This window comes from Symsagittifera roscoffensis, chromosome 3 (genome assembly GCF_963678635.1).
Source record: "Symsagittifera roscoffensis chromosome 3, txSymRosc1.1, whole genome shotgun sequence".
NCBI classification, from domain to species: domain Eukaryota; kingdom Metazoa; phylum Xenacoelomorpha; order Acoela; family Convolutidae; genus Symsagittifera; species Symsagittifera roscoffensis.
In genome coordinates, this window is record NC_087064.1 from 68,786,542 (window position 1) to 68,803,603 (window position 17,062).

The 17,062-nt window shown below is 37.4% G+C and overlaps 2 protein-coding genes across 2 annotated transcripts in view; one reads left to right on the forward strand and one right to left on the reverse strand.

Moving 5' to 3' along the window:
• Window positions 1-1,658: 1,658 nt before the first annotated feature.
• Window positions 1,659-2,585, reverse strand: LOC134841800 (uncharacterized). The gene has a single exon (XM_063857837.1). The coding sequence runs from the start codon at window positions 2,583-2,585 to the stop codon at window positions 1,659-1,661; it is 927 nt and encodes a 308-aa protein (XP_063713907.1).
• A 12,809-nt stretch (window positions 2,586-15,394) lies between these two features.
• LOC134841801 (MFS-type transporter SLC18B1-like) overlaps window positions 15,395-17,062 on the forward strand; it is a 15,441-nt gene continuing 13,773 nt past the window's right edge. Inside the window, exons 1-2 of the mRNA XM_063857838.1 lie at window positions 15,395-15,674; window positions 17,061-17,062. The exon at window positions 17,061-17,062 is cut by the window's right edge and continues 175 nt beyond it. Of these exons, the coding sequence (XP_063713908.1) occupies window positions 15,536-15,674; window positions 17,061-17,062 (141 nt within the window). The 5' untranslated portion in view covers window positions 15,395-15,535. The remainder of the gene's footprint in view (window positions 15,675-17,060) is intronic.

Genomic DNA, 17,062 nt, shown 5'->3' on the forward strand with positions numbered 1-17,062 from the left:
CCGTATCAATTCTTGAACAGTTTTATTTTGAAATTTTACGAGGGGCTGGGAAACTGGAAAAGAGCCAATATCTTCAACGCAAAATTATTTTATCTGAAACTTCCAGCCTTGAAACATTAAACCACAATTTTATCAGATTATCAGGGCATTATCTAGATCTCTCTAAAATGTCTTTTTTCATCAAGTTAAATTTCAGTCCTTATTAACAGGCCACTTTTCCCCTTGTCACTTCTCACCCTAAACTAATTGTAATAATCAAAATTAACCTCAATAATGTTTCTAAATCAAGTGAATTAGTGTCGAACGAAGCTTAGAAGACTGATTAGTTTTACTTCCTTACCTTACTAAACCCTGATTGGAAAAAATTGAAAGGTTTTTCTCGAAAAGTGTCTGTTAGCGCCTGTATTTGAAATATACTGAACCACATGGAGTAAATCACAGTTCTCCAAACTTTTTGATCACACAATACTACTTTAGAGAAAAAAGCTTGCAAAGACCGATTCAAATTTTCCCGTCCTTTGAACACAAGTTTCCGCACTATCTCTCAAATCTCACACATTGGAAACTTTAATGAGATTTCCTATTAAAATTCAAGCTTTCTAAAAACAGCAATATAAATAAACCAATGAAAGCTTTTTCCTCTTTTTTATCTACGCCCTCAATTTCTAATATTTTTTGGTGATGAAAGAAGCTTCCGGTACGTGATGTCTGCCGGTCTGGGATTCAATTTCTGAAACTTTCCACTGGTAATGCACCAACAAGATTTTGCCAGTGTACATCAAAGTGGCCTATATCAAATGATTCAACCTCGAAGTTCGAAATGTAGGTATTCTGGCCTTTTTTATAACTTTTTTATATAATTTATAAAAACAGGAAACAGAATCGGTTTGTTTCAAGAGAATCAATTAACGGCGAATTTTAGTAATTTTTATTGCACGGAATTAGCAACAACATTACACGTATCAAGTTGAAAACTGTGCTTGTTCATGCCCTTATTTGTGTGATTTATGTGTTTTTTCACAATGAGTTCATACTTAGTTCACGCAGTTTAATTAACAGAAACTCAATTGCGAACCAATTTTGAACCGATTAAAATATTAGCATTTTATGTTCTGTCAGGTTCGGCTCAAATAGGATTCTCAAATGAAACGACTTAGGTGAGAATCGAACCCACGCCGAACTCCCCGGAACGCACTATGTATACGCTGAGCTATATAGCTGGTATTGCTAAGCAACTACACTGGCTTTATACTATACTTTCAACTTTAATGCTATGTGGCATTAACATCCTCCTCTCCCGAAGGAGCGAGAACCGGAACGAGCTTAACGAGCGGTCGAGTGTAGTTTCCGGAAATGGTCCTTAGGTTTGCGGAGCGGGCGGTGTTGTCTTTGCCGTAGTTTAGCGACATTATGCGTGCTAGTGGGTAGTGGCCCCTAGGGCTAGTGGATTCAACCAAGGGAAGGCAAAGTCAGTCGAAACTGCAGTGCACGAAAAATTGGAAGAGACCTCTAAACCCTCGTTTAGATCGTAGACCGGACCATCCAGGCGAATTTTTTCAGTAACTTCCCTATTTGGATTGAAAGGCCAATCAGAAGTCTTCAAAAACGAAGGGCCGTTTACGCAACTGCTTTGCTTGAGGGAGTCAGCAGTAATACCTCTAGTTTCGGGTGTCAGCGGGGTTGTCTCCACTCAAAACATGGAACCATTGGTAAATTGATGTTGACTCCAGAATCTCGGCTACTCGATTGGCTACAAACACGGGCTGTTTGCTTGTCGAGTTCAACCACTGAAGGACTGTTGTGCTGTCAGTCCACATGAACACTTTGGAAAAACTCAGTGTCAGAGCTTTCTCGATATCATCCTTCAGGCGACTGGCAAGAAGCGCAGCCTGAAGTTCAAACTTCAGAATTGAAAGCATCTTCATCGGGGCTACTCTTGCTTTACCGAAAACAAACGCTAGTTGACATTTGGAACAGGCATTTTTCTGAGCTCGAAGGAATGCTATAGAACAGAAAACGCCCAATGAGCTATCACCGAACATGTGCAGCTCAACCTCATCTACTGAGAAGTCAAAGTAGCAACGAGGTATTTTGAGCTGCCTTAAAACTGGCAAGCCAGAGTGCCATTCAGTGAATCTGCGGCACAACTCAATTGGCAGTGGGTCGTCCCACTGTTGGCCACTCAACCTCCAGATATTTTTCAGTAGCAAACGTGCGCGTACGGTATACGGGGCGACAAGACCTATGGGGTCGAAGACGGAGGACACAAAACTAAGGACCGATCGCTGCGTAACAGAGTCTTTGAGTTCGCGGTTGACACCTCTGCTCACAACCAACGTATCGGTGACGTAGTCCCATTTGAGACCGAGAACATGCGATGGGGTTTCCGGATTAATCGCAGCGGTAATAATATCCTTACTGTTGTTAGCGCTGGACTTAGGGGGATTTAGTTTCGAAGACAAATTGGGAACGTTGCTAATAAATTTTGTAAGATTAAACCCACCCAGCTTAAGCAGTTCAACTAAACTGCGACTTAACATTAAAGCAGTTTCTGGGTTTTTCACAGACCCAAGGTAGTCATCCATGTAAAAATTGTTTAGCACGCCGTAAGCGACATCGGGCTAACTATCTTGGTTATCGACGGCTGTTCGGCAAAGAGCATAGTTAGCACATGTCGGAGAATCTTTCGCTCCAAATATATGCCTTGTATATTGAAATACACTCACATCTGATGTGGGGTCCTCCCGCCACAAAAAAACGCAAGGAAAGTTGATCGCTTTCTAGTAAGCCGACCTGCATAAACATGCCTTCGATATCTGCAGAAATTGCGTATTTGTGTTCTCGGAAGCGCATTAAAACGAATAAAAGGTTCTGAAGCAGATTGGGGCCGACGAGAAGGGAGTTATTCAGTGAATTGCCGTGAAACCTAGAAGCACCGTTTAAAACGCGCCGAACTTTGCCGGGTTTGTTCGGATTTAAAACTGGGTGGTGCGTTACGTGCCATTCTCTGTCTAAACGGTTTTTTGAGTCGTGAGGGCTAACCGGGATTACGTAACCCTTCTCGACATCACTTCGGATATCTGATGCGTATTGAGTTTTCAGGTTCAAATATTTCTCTAGACGCTTTTCAAGAGACTTAAACTGGACCAACGAAGCGTAATATTTGTGGGGAAGATGAATGTTGTCATCAGCCCAGAGCATTCCGACAACATAACGGCTGCCATCATGAATCGTGGTAGAGTCAAGAATTTTTTGTGCACGTTTATCAGCCGAGGAACGGGGATCAGCTTGTTTAAACGTGCCATACGACTCTAGCTCGTACCATTTCTTCACTTGGTCAGCAAGTGCTACGTCTTCAACATTGCACTTGAAAGTGGTGGCTCGAACACAAATTGGTGATGGAAGTGGGCCACTGAGAAACCAGCCAATGAGCATACGGACAGCGACAGGAGTGTTTTGATTTCGTCCTTGGAAGTCTTCGAGAGGCTTGATTGCATGAAAGACATCCTGCCCTAATATCATCTCAACGTCGGAATAGTTGTAGACAATAGGTTTAATTGGCTGCAGATGTGGAAACCTGTCTTGGAGAATGGTAATGTCAATGGTTTTGGAACCAACGCTCAAACTGTCTTTCACAAACGGCGTAACCCTTAACGAATATTCATTGTGGTCGAATTTGGCAAAAACGTTCACTTCGACTTGTTGTGTGGGAACGGATTCCGTCAAATTGAAGCCGTTTACCAGAATATCTAGCTTTTGGCCAGTTAAATTTAAACGCTGTGCTAGGCCCGCCGAGACCCATGAGTGGGTACAACAGGAATCGCACATTACAAGAGCAGTGGTCACATCTGTGTTTGAACTTATTTCCATTTGAAGCACAGGAAGAGTCCCGTTAGTTTCTTGTAAGACGGCGAACCGGCTACATTCGATGACGAAGTTTGCGGCTTATTCCGGTTCGGCGGGGTGGTACTGTTTGAATTCGAATGGCTTGCATTATTGCTATTGTTTAACTCTTTGTTTGCAGACCTTACGCTGAAAACTTTCTCAGCACCAGGAGAATTGAGCTCGTTGAGTTTGGGTCTTTTCCTTAAACACAGAACAACTCCAGAGTGGGTGTTTACCCTTGCACTGGAGGCACGGAGCATAAAATGGTTTTTCAACTTTTGAAGCAGCGGCAAAAACTTTTGTAGGTGGTTTATGGAAACCAGTCTTTGGAGTCTCTTCAGGTCGTGACTTATTCTGACTCACACGCATAAGTTCATGTGCCTCAGCCTTGTCGCGGAGCCAATCATTAAAATCTAAAACGATTGGCTGTCTCCAACATTTTTTTACAGAGTGGAGAGACGATGACTCTTTCATATTTGGAGGCAATTTTGAGATAACTTGATTCGAAACGGATGTACTCTTCAAGTCGTACTCATATCCTAACGGTTTTAAAACAGCGACAAGGCTGGATATACAGGAAGCGAAAATGATGATGCTTTCTGAATTGTGCATTTTGTGAGGTGGAAAATTCGAAAGTTTTTCAAGATGAGCTGCCACAATCGTCTGTGGTTGTCCAGATTTCCTCTCTAGAGTTTTCAAAGCGTCCTTGTAGAATACTCCACTGTAAGCGAATTCGGCAATTGCATTCTTCGCTTTGCCTGAAACGAGAGTTTTGAGATATGTCAGTTTGACATCATCACTTAAAACTTTTGCATCGATTGCACTTTTGAACTGACCAAACCATTCAGGCCACTGCAATGGATTTCCGTCGAAACAAGACAATTTCCATTCAGGCAAGGGACCTTTCTGGCTCAGTGTCAAGATTTCAGCTAGATCTTGATTTTTGATTGGTTTACTGCCCGAGGACGTAAATGAGCCATATTATTTGTTCTCATTTGTATAAGGCGCCATCAGCGGTTTTGAATAGATAGCGGCGTCTAAAGCTTTAGGATCACCGACATAAAAAGTTGTTCCTCCGCTAGAGAACGGTTGAACATTCGATGACTGTGTGACATAATATGATTTAGGGGAGAAGGTGACTGTTGGAGGATTGAGAGGACCAACGTTAGTTGGTAAAAGCGGTTGGTACACAAAATTTGCGGAATTACTTGGAAAAAAGGTTTGTTGAGCAATGAGCATTGAGCTCGTCGGGATATTAGAACGATGAAAACTACTATGCATCAAAGAGTTGTAGTTGTATAGGTTGGTCAAAGGTAGCTGTTCCTGTGGCTCATACATACTGTTTACATTTGGATTTGGCAAGCTGACACTTGTATTTGATGTATGAGGGACGTTAACACTCTGTGAGTTTATACACGTGGTTTCGAAATAATTAGCAAATGGATGAGAGCTATTAATCATCGTCAGATTTCTACTAAAAGGCGGTTCAATACTTGAAAATGACAAGAACTCGGAAGCTGGATCCAGATTGACACTTTGGACTGGCGCCACGGGCTGAACTATCTCTTGAGTTGGGAATTGAGTGTTCACCCAACTTCTTGTCCTGTCTTCCTCCGTTTGGTTCTCCTGAACGGCCATTGCCAATTTCGATCTGCTACGACGAAGTTCACAAATTTCAGAGGCGTCTTTCAGATATTCAGCCTCTTCGATAGTTGCTTCAGCTAGCTTTTGACGGCTTTCCTCTACAACCACATCAACATCAAGTTGACCCTTCATCGACTGAATCTGGATCTCTTGCTTTTTCAAACGAAGCTCAGCCTCTACTTGGCGTTCAACTTCCTCGCGTCTAATTTTTGCAAGGGCTGCCTCTCTTTGACGGTCATTGATGCCATCTTAGAACGCTGTGAAAGGGGTTTCTTGGAACGGACGGATTCGCTTGGCGTTGGGGTTCGTGCAGTTGCTACCTGGTCCTCTTGATGTTTAATTTGAAAGTAATTTTTAGCTAGACCTAATACATCGTCATTTTTTGCAGTGATAGATCCTAGGTAAAACTCAAGTTGATTTATTGTTTCAGCAGCGTTGTTGCTGTGCATAGAAAAAGATTTAAGCTCATCATTTTTCTCTATAATTTTTTGTAAGCAAATGCTCGATTTTTCTATGTACGTTTCAATTTTAGCTGGTCTATCATTCGCAGTTATGTATTCCGTAATTTTGGCATGGTAATCGGAAAGATTTGTTTCAAACTCTTTCCTGGCAAGATAAATTTTGTTTAGCTTCTGGCCGAGATCAAGCTCCATTTTGAATTATTTGTTTTTAAATAAGAGCAAAAAAACAGTGTCGGTTGACGGAATCAAACTAGAGTCAATTTAAGTAGCCGCGTCCTATACCGAACGAGAGGATCCTCACAAGACCCCTACAATTCTCGTTGCCTACGGAATAGAAGGACAACAAACTACAAGATTGAAAATAAAGATGAAATTAACTAATGAAAAAAAAACCAAATCAAGATTTATAATGCCTAAAAAATGTTAAATATTCTTCGACTGTTATCATTTGTGAAATCTTTTGCTTATCTGCTCCACACGATTGACGGTTTAAACGGTTGAACGGGCGAGACGAAAACGGTGTTTTCCAATTTTGCTCTAAATTCGGGCAAAAAAAAAGAAATTTTTTTCACTGAAAGTTTTGGGAAAAGTTGGAATAACCTTTTTTTTCGAGAATTTCTTTTTTTTTTGAAAATTTTTATTTATTTATTTTTTTTTGCGAACATTTTTTGGAAAATTTTCTGGATTAATTTTTCACAAAATTTTTTAGGTTCGAGACTATCCTGGGGTAATAGGGTATTGGGTATGAACTAGGATTAGGTATCTAGTACGTTCTTAATCGGTTTGCAATTAACAACATCGTATGTCATTTTATAGCACTGATAATCAAAAAAAGTCGCACTTTTTTTTGGTTAAAAAATTTGCAAAAATTAGAGTCTAAAAGTTGGTTGAAAGCACAGGTTCGATCTTACAAGTTTTTTGCAGGTAGTTCACCGGGCCTGAGTCCAAACGTACACGAAGATTCCACAAAAAAAACACTTTCCGCCTTGTGTGATGTCGGCCTCTGGGTTGTCGGCTTTGTTTTGAATAGTGGTGGTTTCCCCGTTTTTAACTTGAGGTCACACGAAATTGTGGGAGGCTCCTTGATTTGCAGTTTTATTGAATGGTTCCAACAGCCGTGCTAAAGCGCCCAAACGCGGTTTATGCTTGGGTGAAGACAGACTTAGCAGAATATTGCTTATATGTGGGATTAGAATAAACTTCAAAATTCAGCAACTTGGGGCTTCCATTGAGATTATGAAAGCGTTGAGATTCGCTCGATACAAAAACAATTCTGCCTAAAGAAGACTTATCGAGGTTTGGTAGAAGAAGAAGGCTGAGATCACATTGGGACAGATAATATTTTTTCCCGAGTCGCGGCACCAAAATATTCTGGCCTTCTTTAAAACTTTTTTATAACTTATAAAAACGAAACAGAATCGGCTTAATTCAAGAGAATCGGCTTAATTCGGTTTCGAAATAATTAGCAAATGGATGAGAGCTATTAATCATCGTCAGATTTCTACTAAAAGGCGGTTCAATACTTGAAAATGACAAGAACTCGGAAGCTGGATCCAGATTGACACTTTGGACTGGCGCCACGGGCTGAACTATCTCTTGAGTTGGGAATTGAGTGTTCACCCAACTTCTTGTCCTGTCTTCCTCCATTTGGTTCTTCTGAACGGCCATTGCCAATTTCGATCTGCTACAACGAAGTTCACAAATTTCAGAGGCGTCTTTCAGATATTCAGCCTCTTCGATAGTTGCTTCAGCTAGCTTTTGACGCCTTTCCTCTACAACCACATCAACGTCAAGTTGACCCTTCATCGACTGAATCTGGATCTCTTGCTTTTTCAAACGAAGCTCAGCCTCTACTTGGCGTTCAACTTCCTCGCGTCTAATTTTTGCAAGGGCTGCCTCTCTTTGACGGTCATTGATGCCATCTTAGAACGCTGTGAAAGGGGTTTCTTGGAACGGACGGATTCGCTTGGCGTTGGGGTTCGTGCAGTTGCTACCTGGTCCTCTTGATGTTTAATTTGAAAGTAATTTTTAGCTAGACCTAATACATCGTCATTTTTTGCAGTGATAGATCCTAGGTAAAACTCAAGTTGATTTATTGTTTCAGCAGCGTTGTTGCTGTGCATAGAAAAAGATTTAAGCTCATCATTTTTCTCTATAATTTTTTGTAAGCAAATGCTCGATTTTTCTATGTACGTTTCAATTTTAGCTGGTCTATCATTCGCAGTTATGTATTCCGTAATTTTGGCATGGTAATCGGAAAGATTTGTTTCAAACTCTTTCCTGGCAAGATAAATTTTGTTTAGCTTCTGGCCGAGATCAAGCTCCATTTTGAATTATTTGTTTTTAAATAAGAGCAAAAAAACAGTGTCGGTTGACGGAATCAAACTAGAGTCAATTCAAGTAGCCGCGTCCTATACCGAACGAGAGGATCCTCACAAGACCCCTACAATTCTCGTTGCCTACGGAATAGAAGGACAACAAACTACAAGATTGAAAATAAAGATGAAATTAACTAATGAAAAAAAACCAAATCAAGATTTATAATGCCTAAAAAATGTTAAATATTCTTCGACTGTTATCATTTGTGAAATCTTTTGCTTATCTGCTTTTCTTTTCCTGAACTTGGTCGACGACTTTTAACTTTATTGATAAGTTCGGACAGATTTGGCAGAAAACGTCCAATGAGCTATCACCGAACATGTGCAGCTCAACCTCATCTACTGAGAAGTCAAAATAGCAGAAGTCAAAAACACCATTGAGAGTGATAAGCGATACGGTTGTTTCAATGGCAATCAATTTAACGAGTATGTTGATGTAAAGTCGTCACATAGAACTGAAAGGAAAAAAAAATTATCACGATAAGAACTTTAAGAACCCTTAGCTGAGGGTTTTGTAAGGTTTTGCTAAGGCTTCGATTCAGTACTTTTTAAGTTAACGCGTACTGTTTATCGGTTAAACTCAACGACGTTACAGTGAAACGGTAGTAGTAATGGTCGCTGCGGTATGCGGCCGAAAACGGGGCAAGCCGAGCAAATTTTTAAAGTTTATCCAACCACTGGAGGAAACCGAGGTTGGGATTCACTCAAAAAACTTGCTCCACACGATTGACGGTTTAAACGGTTGAACGGGCGAGACGAAAACGGTGTTTTCCAATTTTGCTCTAAATTCGGGCAAAAAAAAGAAAATTTTTTCAGTGAAAGTTTTGGGGAAAGTTGGAATAACCTTTTTTTTTCGAGAATTTCTTTTTTATTGAAAATTTTTATTTATTTATTTTTTTTGCGAAAATTTTTTGGAAAATTTTCTGGATTAATTTTTCACAAAATTTTTTGGGTTCGAGACTATCCTGGGGTAATAGGGTATTGGGTATGAACTAGGATTAGGTATCTAGTACGTTCTTAATCGGTTTGCAATTAACAACATCGTATGTCATTTTATAGCACTGATAATCAAAAAAAGTCGCACTTTTTTTTGGTTAAAAAATTTGCAAAAATTAGAGTCTAAAAGTTAGTTGAAAGCACAGGTTCGATCTTACAAGTTTTTTGCAGGTAGTTCACCGGGCCTGAGTCCAAACGTACACGAAGATTCCACAAAAAAAAAACACTTTCCGCCTTGTGTGATGTCGGCCTCTGGGTTGTCTGCTTTGTTTTGAATAGTGGTGGTTTCCCCGTTTTTAACTTGAAGTCACACGAAATTGTGGGAGGCTCCTTGATTTGCAGTTTTATTGAATGGTTCCAACAGCCGTGCTAAAGCGCCCAAACGCGGTTTATCCTTGGGTGAAGACAGACTTAGCAGAATATTGCTTATATGTGGGATTAGAATAAACTTCAAAATTCAGCAACTTGGGGCTTCCATTGAGATTATGAAAGCGTTGAGATTCGCTCGATACAAAAACTATTCTGCCTAAAGAAGACTTATCGAGGTTTGGTTGAAGTAGAAGGCTGAGGTCACATTGGGACAGATAATATTTTTTCCCGAGTCGCGGCACCAAAATATTTTTGCCTTCTTTATAATTTTTTTATAACTTATAAAAACGAAACAGAATCGGCTTAATTCAAGAGAATCAAAAAACGGCGAATTTTAGTAATTTTTATTGCAGGGAATTAGCAACAATATTACACGTATCAAGTTGAAAAGTGGGCATGTTCATGCCCTGATTTGTGTGATTTATCTGTTATTTTTTTCACAATGAGTTCATACTTAGTTCACGCAGTTTAATTAACAGAAACTCAATTGCAAACCAATTGTGAACCAATTAAAATATTAGCATTTTATGTTTTGTCAGGTTCGGCTCAAATAGGATTCTCAAATGAAACGACTTAGGTGAGAATCGAACCCACGCCGAACTCCCCGGAACGCACTATGTATACGCTGAGCTATATACGATTCTCAAATGAAACGACTAAGCAACTATACTGGCTTCATACTATACTTTCAACTTTAATGCTATGTAGCATTAACAGTAGGAATTCGAAAGGGTAATAGTTGCGACCATTGAAAATGGAGTATAACTTTGTATTCGGGTGTGTTTTAGTTTTTTTTGAACGCAAAATCAAGTACTACAAATAACCATGGAACTTGTTTGATGGATATATCATATTAAAGCCCTTATAGTCCTAATTCGAAACACTTTAAAAATTTTGAAAAAGTTTTCTCAGTGTCGATAAAAACCGGTTTGAAATGTTTGATTTCTCATCTTATTTCGAGCGAAAAAAGCGAGCGAGCAGTCTTATTATGGCTTAAAAGCCTATAATAGCTTAATTTGAAACATAAAAATTTAGTTTCACTTGGTTAACGTTAGTTTATTTTTAGAAGTTTAACGCCTTTTTGGAATCATAAAATTTAAAAATTCAAAAAACTGCAAAGTACTTTCGAAAATGTTTTTTTTTAAATTTTTTCTTTTTTCTAGTAATTATTAGTTTAGCTTATTTTAGTATGGTTGTCAAATCTAACTAATCCTCAGTTTTTTGTGCCTCATATACTTAATATACCACGCTGAAAAAAAATGAAAATAAATTGAAAAAGTTTGTTGTATGTTTTTAAGACTATGGTCGGAACATTCTGTGCTACTTGCACAGTAACCGGCTATCCTTTTTTTTATTACATGGTTTGTTTTATATTTTGAAATGTTCAAAAGTATTCTTGCGGCGTTCTGTAAGTGCAAAATGTACAAAATTTTCCAGTTGTATTACGAAAAAAAGTTTTGTTGCAGTTTAGAACACGAACTTCACGACAATAAAACTGTGATGTAACCTGGAAAAGAAGCAATGAAAAATCAGATTTTTGTTTGAATGAGTTAGCATGCTCATCAGTTAGTTTCTTGTTGAGTGTCAAGACAATTTTGTCAATTAATTTTTTTTCAATTCTTGTGCGTATAGTAAATATTTTTCACTTCTGTACAAAATAAAAGTCGGTTTAATTTTGTTTCGTAAATTTTCGCTTTTTTCACTATACCGTTTTTAAGGACAGTATTGAAACATTTTTTTTGTACCGGGCCAGCAGAATTTTTTGTTAAGGTTCAGCGCTAGAGCAACTGGGAGTCTGAGTGTCTATATGGGATTTATTATGAGGTTTAAGCTGAGGATAGAAAATAGAAAATGGTTGCGAAGAAGGAATTGAGAAAGTGAATGAAATTAGCTTGGCAAACTTATCATCACAAATGTACCCGTTGTTTATTTACTGTTTAATTCATTAATTGTGCTCACTAGTTGCCCATGTTTGAGTTCAATTAGTTTTTACTAGTTCCATCAGCTTTGATCTTCAAACGGATTCTGTTCACCTAATCTATCTGGCCTTCAAAAGTTCTGACCTTAGCACCTCCTATCAGATTGAAACGGCTTTTTTCAATATCAAGCTGCAACCCTTAAAAATATGAGGAAATATGTCCACTTTTGTCTTTTCAGCAATTTTGTCAATAATTTAGCTTCTATAATCTCAGTAGAACAATACTGCTGTTTGACTTACTCATCTTGACCTCGCTCTAAAAAAATGGATCTTCAAATCAATTTGCTTGTTTATGACAAAACTCTTGGAGATGTTGGTGCAGTGAAACAGTTCTGGTTGTCCTTCTCGATGACTGTTGGCTTTTCATTCGTTACACCCATCTCATTGATTAATGATCTTAAATGAAGAGCCTCATGAGTAGCTGCTTCCATCGCTTGATACTCAGCTTCACTGTTAGTTTTGGCTGCGCTTGGTTGCTTCATGGCTGCCAATTAGTTTTGGCTGCCAAATAGTTGCAATTCTGCTTTCTTCAAATGAGGGCAGTAGCCAGCAGTTGACGACTTTCAATCATCCATTCCTCCAGCCCAATCAGCCTCTACGAATCCGTAGACTTTTAATTCATCAGGTGTAGAATAATTCCCCGTTTTTGCTCAATTTCAGATGAAAGAGAAACCTGAGGCTTCCGCCCATGTTTATCAGCTATGAATTTCAAAATAGCACAATGTCTCAGAAGTCCTCCACCATTATGGGCACTGCCTCTACTGGTCCAACTTCAAGGCAGTCCCTCATTAACAGTTGTGCGCTGATGTGCGCTGATGTCACCTCTGGTTTGCAGTCAGCTAAGCCAAAACGCTCCAACCGTCATGGTAACACGGTTGATTTATAGTTACCGACCCCGGTGACTGTTTGCGATGCAGTTTCAATTTGAGTTTCCAGGTGACTGCTTGATCCGTCAACCATTTTGAATGGTTTCAAGAAATGGTTGACGGTCTTCAACTTTTAAATTTCTTTTTGACGTTTGATCACAGGGGAAATATCTTCTCAGTCTTCAACTTTTAAATTTCGTATTGACGTTTGATCACAGGGGGAAAATCTTTGCAATTTTAAGCTCAGGACAACAATGATTTTTGAATGATAAGAAATTTTCTATCAAAAAAGTTTAGTTAAGAAAACGAAACAAAACAAAAAATCCGCTCCGAGCACCAATATTCCTTTACTTTTGCAACGAAAGTCAGAAATAAATGACATTTGAACACTCATGAACATACGACAAAATTTATGTAACAAATACTTAAAGTAAAAAACTTACCAAAGCTTTACCAAACAATTTTTTTTCTAGAACATCGTTTCCCACTGGTCAGGCCTTTGCTTAGAGCTTATTTAATTTTCCTCTTGGGCAGAATTCATTTAAAAAGACGACCTCTTATTTGATGTCTATCATAATTTGCGCAAATCTGGGTTATTGTTTGAATGAACTTGAATCAATTAACTTTTACAAAAAAAACAGCAAAATCAGCAAGTAAAATGATTTCCGAGATTATTACAATAGGTGGCAGATTTAAGTTAATTTGCTAGACCGTTCTTTCTTATACTTCGAGCAATACTTAAAATTTATTTCAAAAGACTTTTTTTGGCAAAAGAGGTGTTTTTTTTGAAATTTTGAGTGATGTTTCATGTGGTAGAGTAATTTTTTTGCAAAAATTATTTCAGTAGCATATTACAATTGGTTGAAAATGAAATCTATTTTTGGGGACTGTTTGAGTCTAGTGCATGCATTATATTTATGAACTATATATAGTTCATAAATTTAATAGATGCACAAGACTCAAATAGTTGTCAATGGGTGTCCACACATTTTACCCCTCATCTATTTTTCCCCACATTAATTTGTTGGCACAATTCGTCCACACACATTTCAACGCTTCCACACACTTGCCCCGCAAAGCTTCAACTAAGAAAGCGGCTATTCATTAATTGTGTAATAAGTTAGCGGGCGAAACGTGTGAAGACGAAATGTAAGAAGTTATGAGGAGCGAAATGTTCCACTAAACTTGAGAAAGGCGAAATGTGAGTGTGTGTGGTGAAACGTACAACATTTCTCGAAGCTACCACCTATTGTAACATATCACCATTTATTCTTCTCAAATTATAATTCATTTGAGAGTCGGTTATTCCGGTCAGCTATACAGTATTAGGTTTTCAGAAGTCTTTTTTTCTCTGATTAGCCCTTTCTCCTTAAATTTATTCCTAAAATTTTTTTAAATTTCTCATCCTTCCTTAAAGTGCTTCCTTATCTGAAATAGATTGCACGAAGTTTTTAGTCACTTTTTCAAATGCATTGACATTTGCACGAAGTTAACTAAGATTTTTTGATTGGCTTAAGCAATATAGAGCTCATTGAACATACCATATTGATTAAACTAGAAAATTCACGCCGAAAATGACGACATTTATAAATTCACGCCAAATGTCAGTCCACCTAAAAATGGATGTTTAATAAAAACATCTAAAACGGGACACATTAGGTGTCAATGGGGTCAAATCACTGAAAGAAAGAGCGTTACCCTAAACCCACTTCTGTTTACAGTGCCAAACTGACTCTTTCAAAAAAAAACATGGCAAACATTTATGGTTTGATCCTCAACTCCAAGACTTCAAAAAATATGACCCTTGCCACTTGAACACAATACCCGAACTCATAAAGATGCAAATAAATTGTTCCAGAAAAAATTTGGGATATATTGAATAAAAAACAAGGCGGTAAAACCCAACTGATGTGTCTGAAATGTTGCCAGCATCAAAATTTAGGCAAAAGTAATCGATTATAACAGATTATTTTGTTGGTTTATTCACAAGAAATTTTATCATAATTACCAAAATTAGGTGTTTAAAGGATTTTAAATCGATTTCAATTGTGATATATTCAAATAGATTATAATCTACTAGTATTCGAATATAATTGAAAATAGTTCATGCAACAAAATCTTATAATCAATCTTTTAATCATGAAACTGAAGTGCTAATATTTTGGTGATTATAAAAACTTAAAATGCGCATCATTGAAACTTAAATGTAGAAATGAAAGAAAATTAATAAATTTGAGTTGACATTAAAAACTCTAAAAATACATAAATCTAATTCTACGAAAATTATAAAATATGAGCAGTCACATGCAAGGTCAAGGACAAATTGGACAAACATTGGATCAAAAAATAGATGGATTAAATGTATATAGGATTAAAATTGATTAAATTTTTTTAATTGATTATAATTTGATTCCAAAAGAGAGATTATTATCAATTATTGATTGAATAAAATTGCGTTTTTTTCTTTTTTTATTAGGACTTGTTCTGAAATTATTTTATAATCAATTATTAGCGCTTGAAATTGGACGCGTGTGGGTTTTTTTGAGCTCAATTTCTTTCTTACCAATTCTTGAGAAAAAATTGACGCTGTAGGCAGATTTAAAGATCTGATTTAGAGCTCAACTGATTTATAGAAAAAAATAATCAAACTTGTTTATTTTTATCATAGTTCTTATACACACGCGTCATGAAGTTTGATTTTCTAAGTCTAACAAAAATATGCATAGCTTTCAATCAATTAAGTACATTTGTTCAAAAAAATAGCAAGCTAATACATGCACTGGCTTAGAAATAGAACTCATTAAAACAAAACTAATTGGTAAGAAAAAACTCACAAAAGAAAGTTGATGCTTCTTTTTGAATTATGAACTGTTTTAATAAGTACATCGTGTAGCTTTCAAAAAAAATAAATTCAATTGAGTAGAAAGAAAAAGAGAATTATAAAACTTTGTTTCCAAAATGATTTTTACCGAAGAGTTCGTAGCTTCTGCGAAGCTGTTTGTAGCGCTTGGGCTATCTATTCTCATATACATGGCGGACGGAATCAACTTATCTCAACTCGCACCATTCTTTCCTAATGAAGCAGAATTGAATAAAGGTAAGCTCAGGAGACAATTTAGGAGGCCCTCTTCAGGAATTCGACCCCGTGATGGGAAACCGCCCAAAGGGTCCCTTTTTGAACAGTCACTCTTAATGACTTCAATCTTTATCTGATCGACTCACAGGCAGGTCTAGCATTTTCTTAAGGCGGGGAGAGCGGGCTGGGATTTTCGAAAAGTTTTCGAAAATTATATCGACCTTTTTTAGGCCGGCGATATTTATTTCCTGAGCTCTTCCACAAAATAGGTGAAAAACGCGCTTTTAGGCACTTTAACACAGTTTTGATCCAAAGAATCGCGTCAAGTTTTTGTAAAATTTGCAGCCATAAATAGAGGTCTTAAAATAGTACCGAAAGGGGCACCCTTTCAGTATTTAGGGCGTCAAATCCCCGAGAGTGAAGGGCGTCAGCCCCTCCCCCCAAGCTAAATCCGCTATTGAGTTGGATAGAGGGCGCGTTCGACTAGAATGGGGTTTTTAAACAAAATTCACTTCATATGACATAACAACCTCGTGTTTGCTTCACTAGTTAGCTTTTCTTGTTTTCTAGCTTGAAAAAAAAATAAAATTGGAAAAACAAAATTTGTACAATTTGATTACTAAACCGGAAAGAAGGGATCCATAAATGAGAAAGCGACTGATAATTGATTTTGGATTAAAGAAAACTCTAACCAAAAATCAAAACCACCAGAGAATTAAAAAGGTCAATTATGCCGTCAAGATACTCTTGAAACCATTGTGGCAAAAAATATCATTCAACAATTAAAACACACTCCAAATCATTGATGAATACGTCTGGCTGAAACCCATGATTCGTGTTGCCAAAAAACATTCAACAATTTGAATCAGTGACCCATGAGTTCTGTACCAAGAAAAAAACAGACAAACGTTGGATCTGTTTAAAATATCCAAATCTTAAATTCCAGGCATGTGCCATAGCCAAAAATTTCGAGCTGATTTAAACAATTTTTTGACAACCTCGTGAATGAATTAGTTTTTCCTCACTCTTGTTCTTTAATTCAATATAACTTTAAAAGAGAACTAAAAATTGAACTTGAATTCAAATTAAAACTTACAAAACAGTTTTTTAGGCGTCTATAGAGAGTTCTTGCTATGAGAATTTACTTTTTTGTGAAGGTTTTGCTTTTTACGAAAATGGTATCAAAATAGCAAACTTTTTATTATGATTTTTGAATCTACTTAACAATCGCCCTCCTTTTGGTATCAACTAAATAATTTCCATCCCTATAAACAAAAGCAGTAAATTAGAACTAGAGCGTTTGTATTTAAAATTCGAATTTTGCTGCAATCTGATTGGTCGAAACCTCTTTATCTACTTAACAATTGGATCCTGATTTTTCAATAAAGCACTTTTTTACACATGTAGGT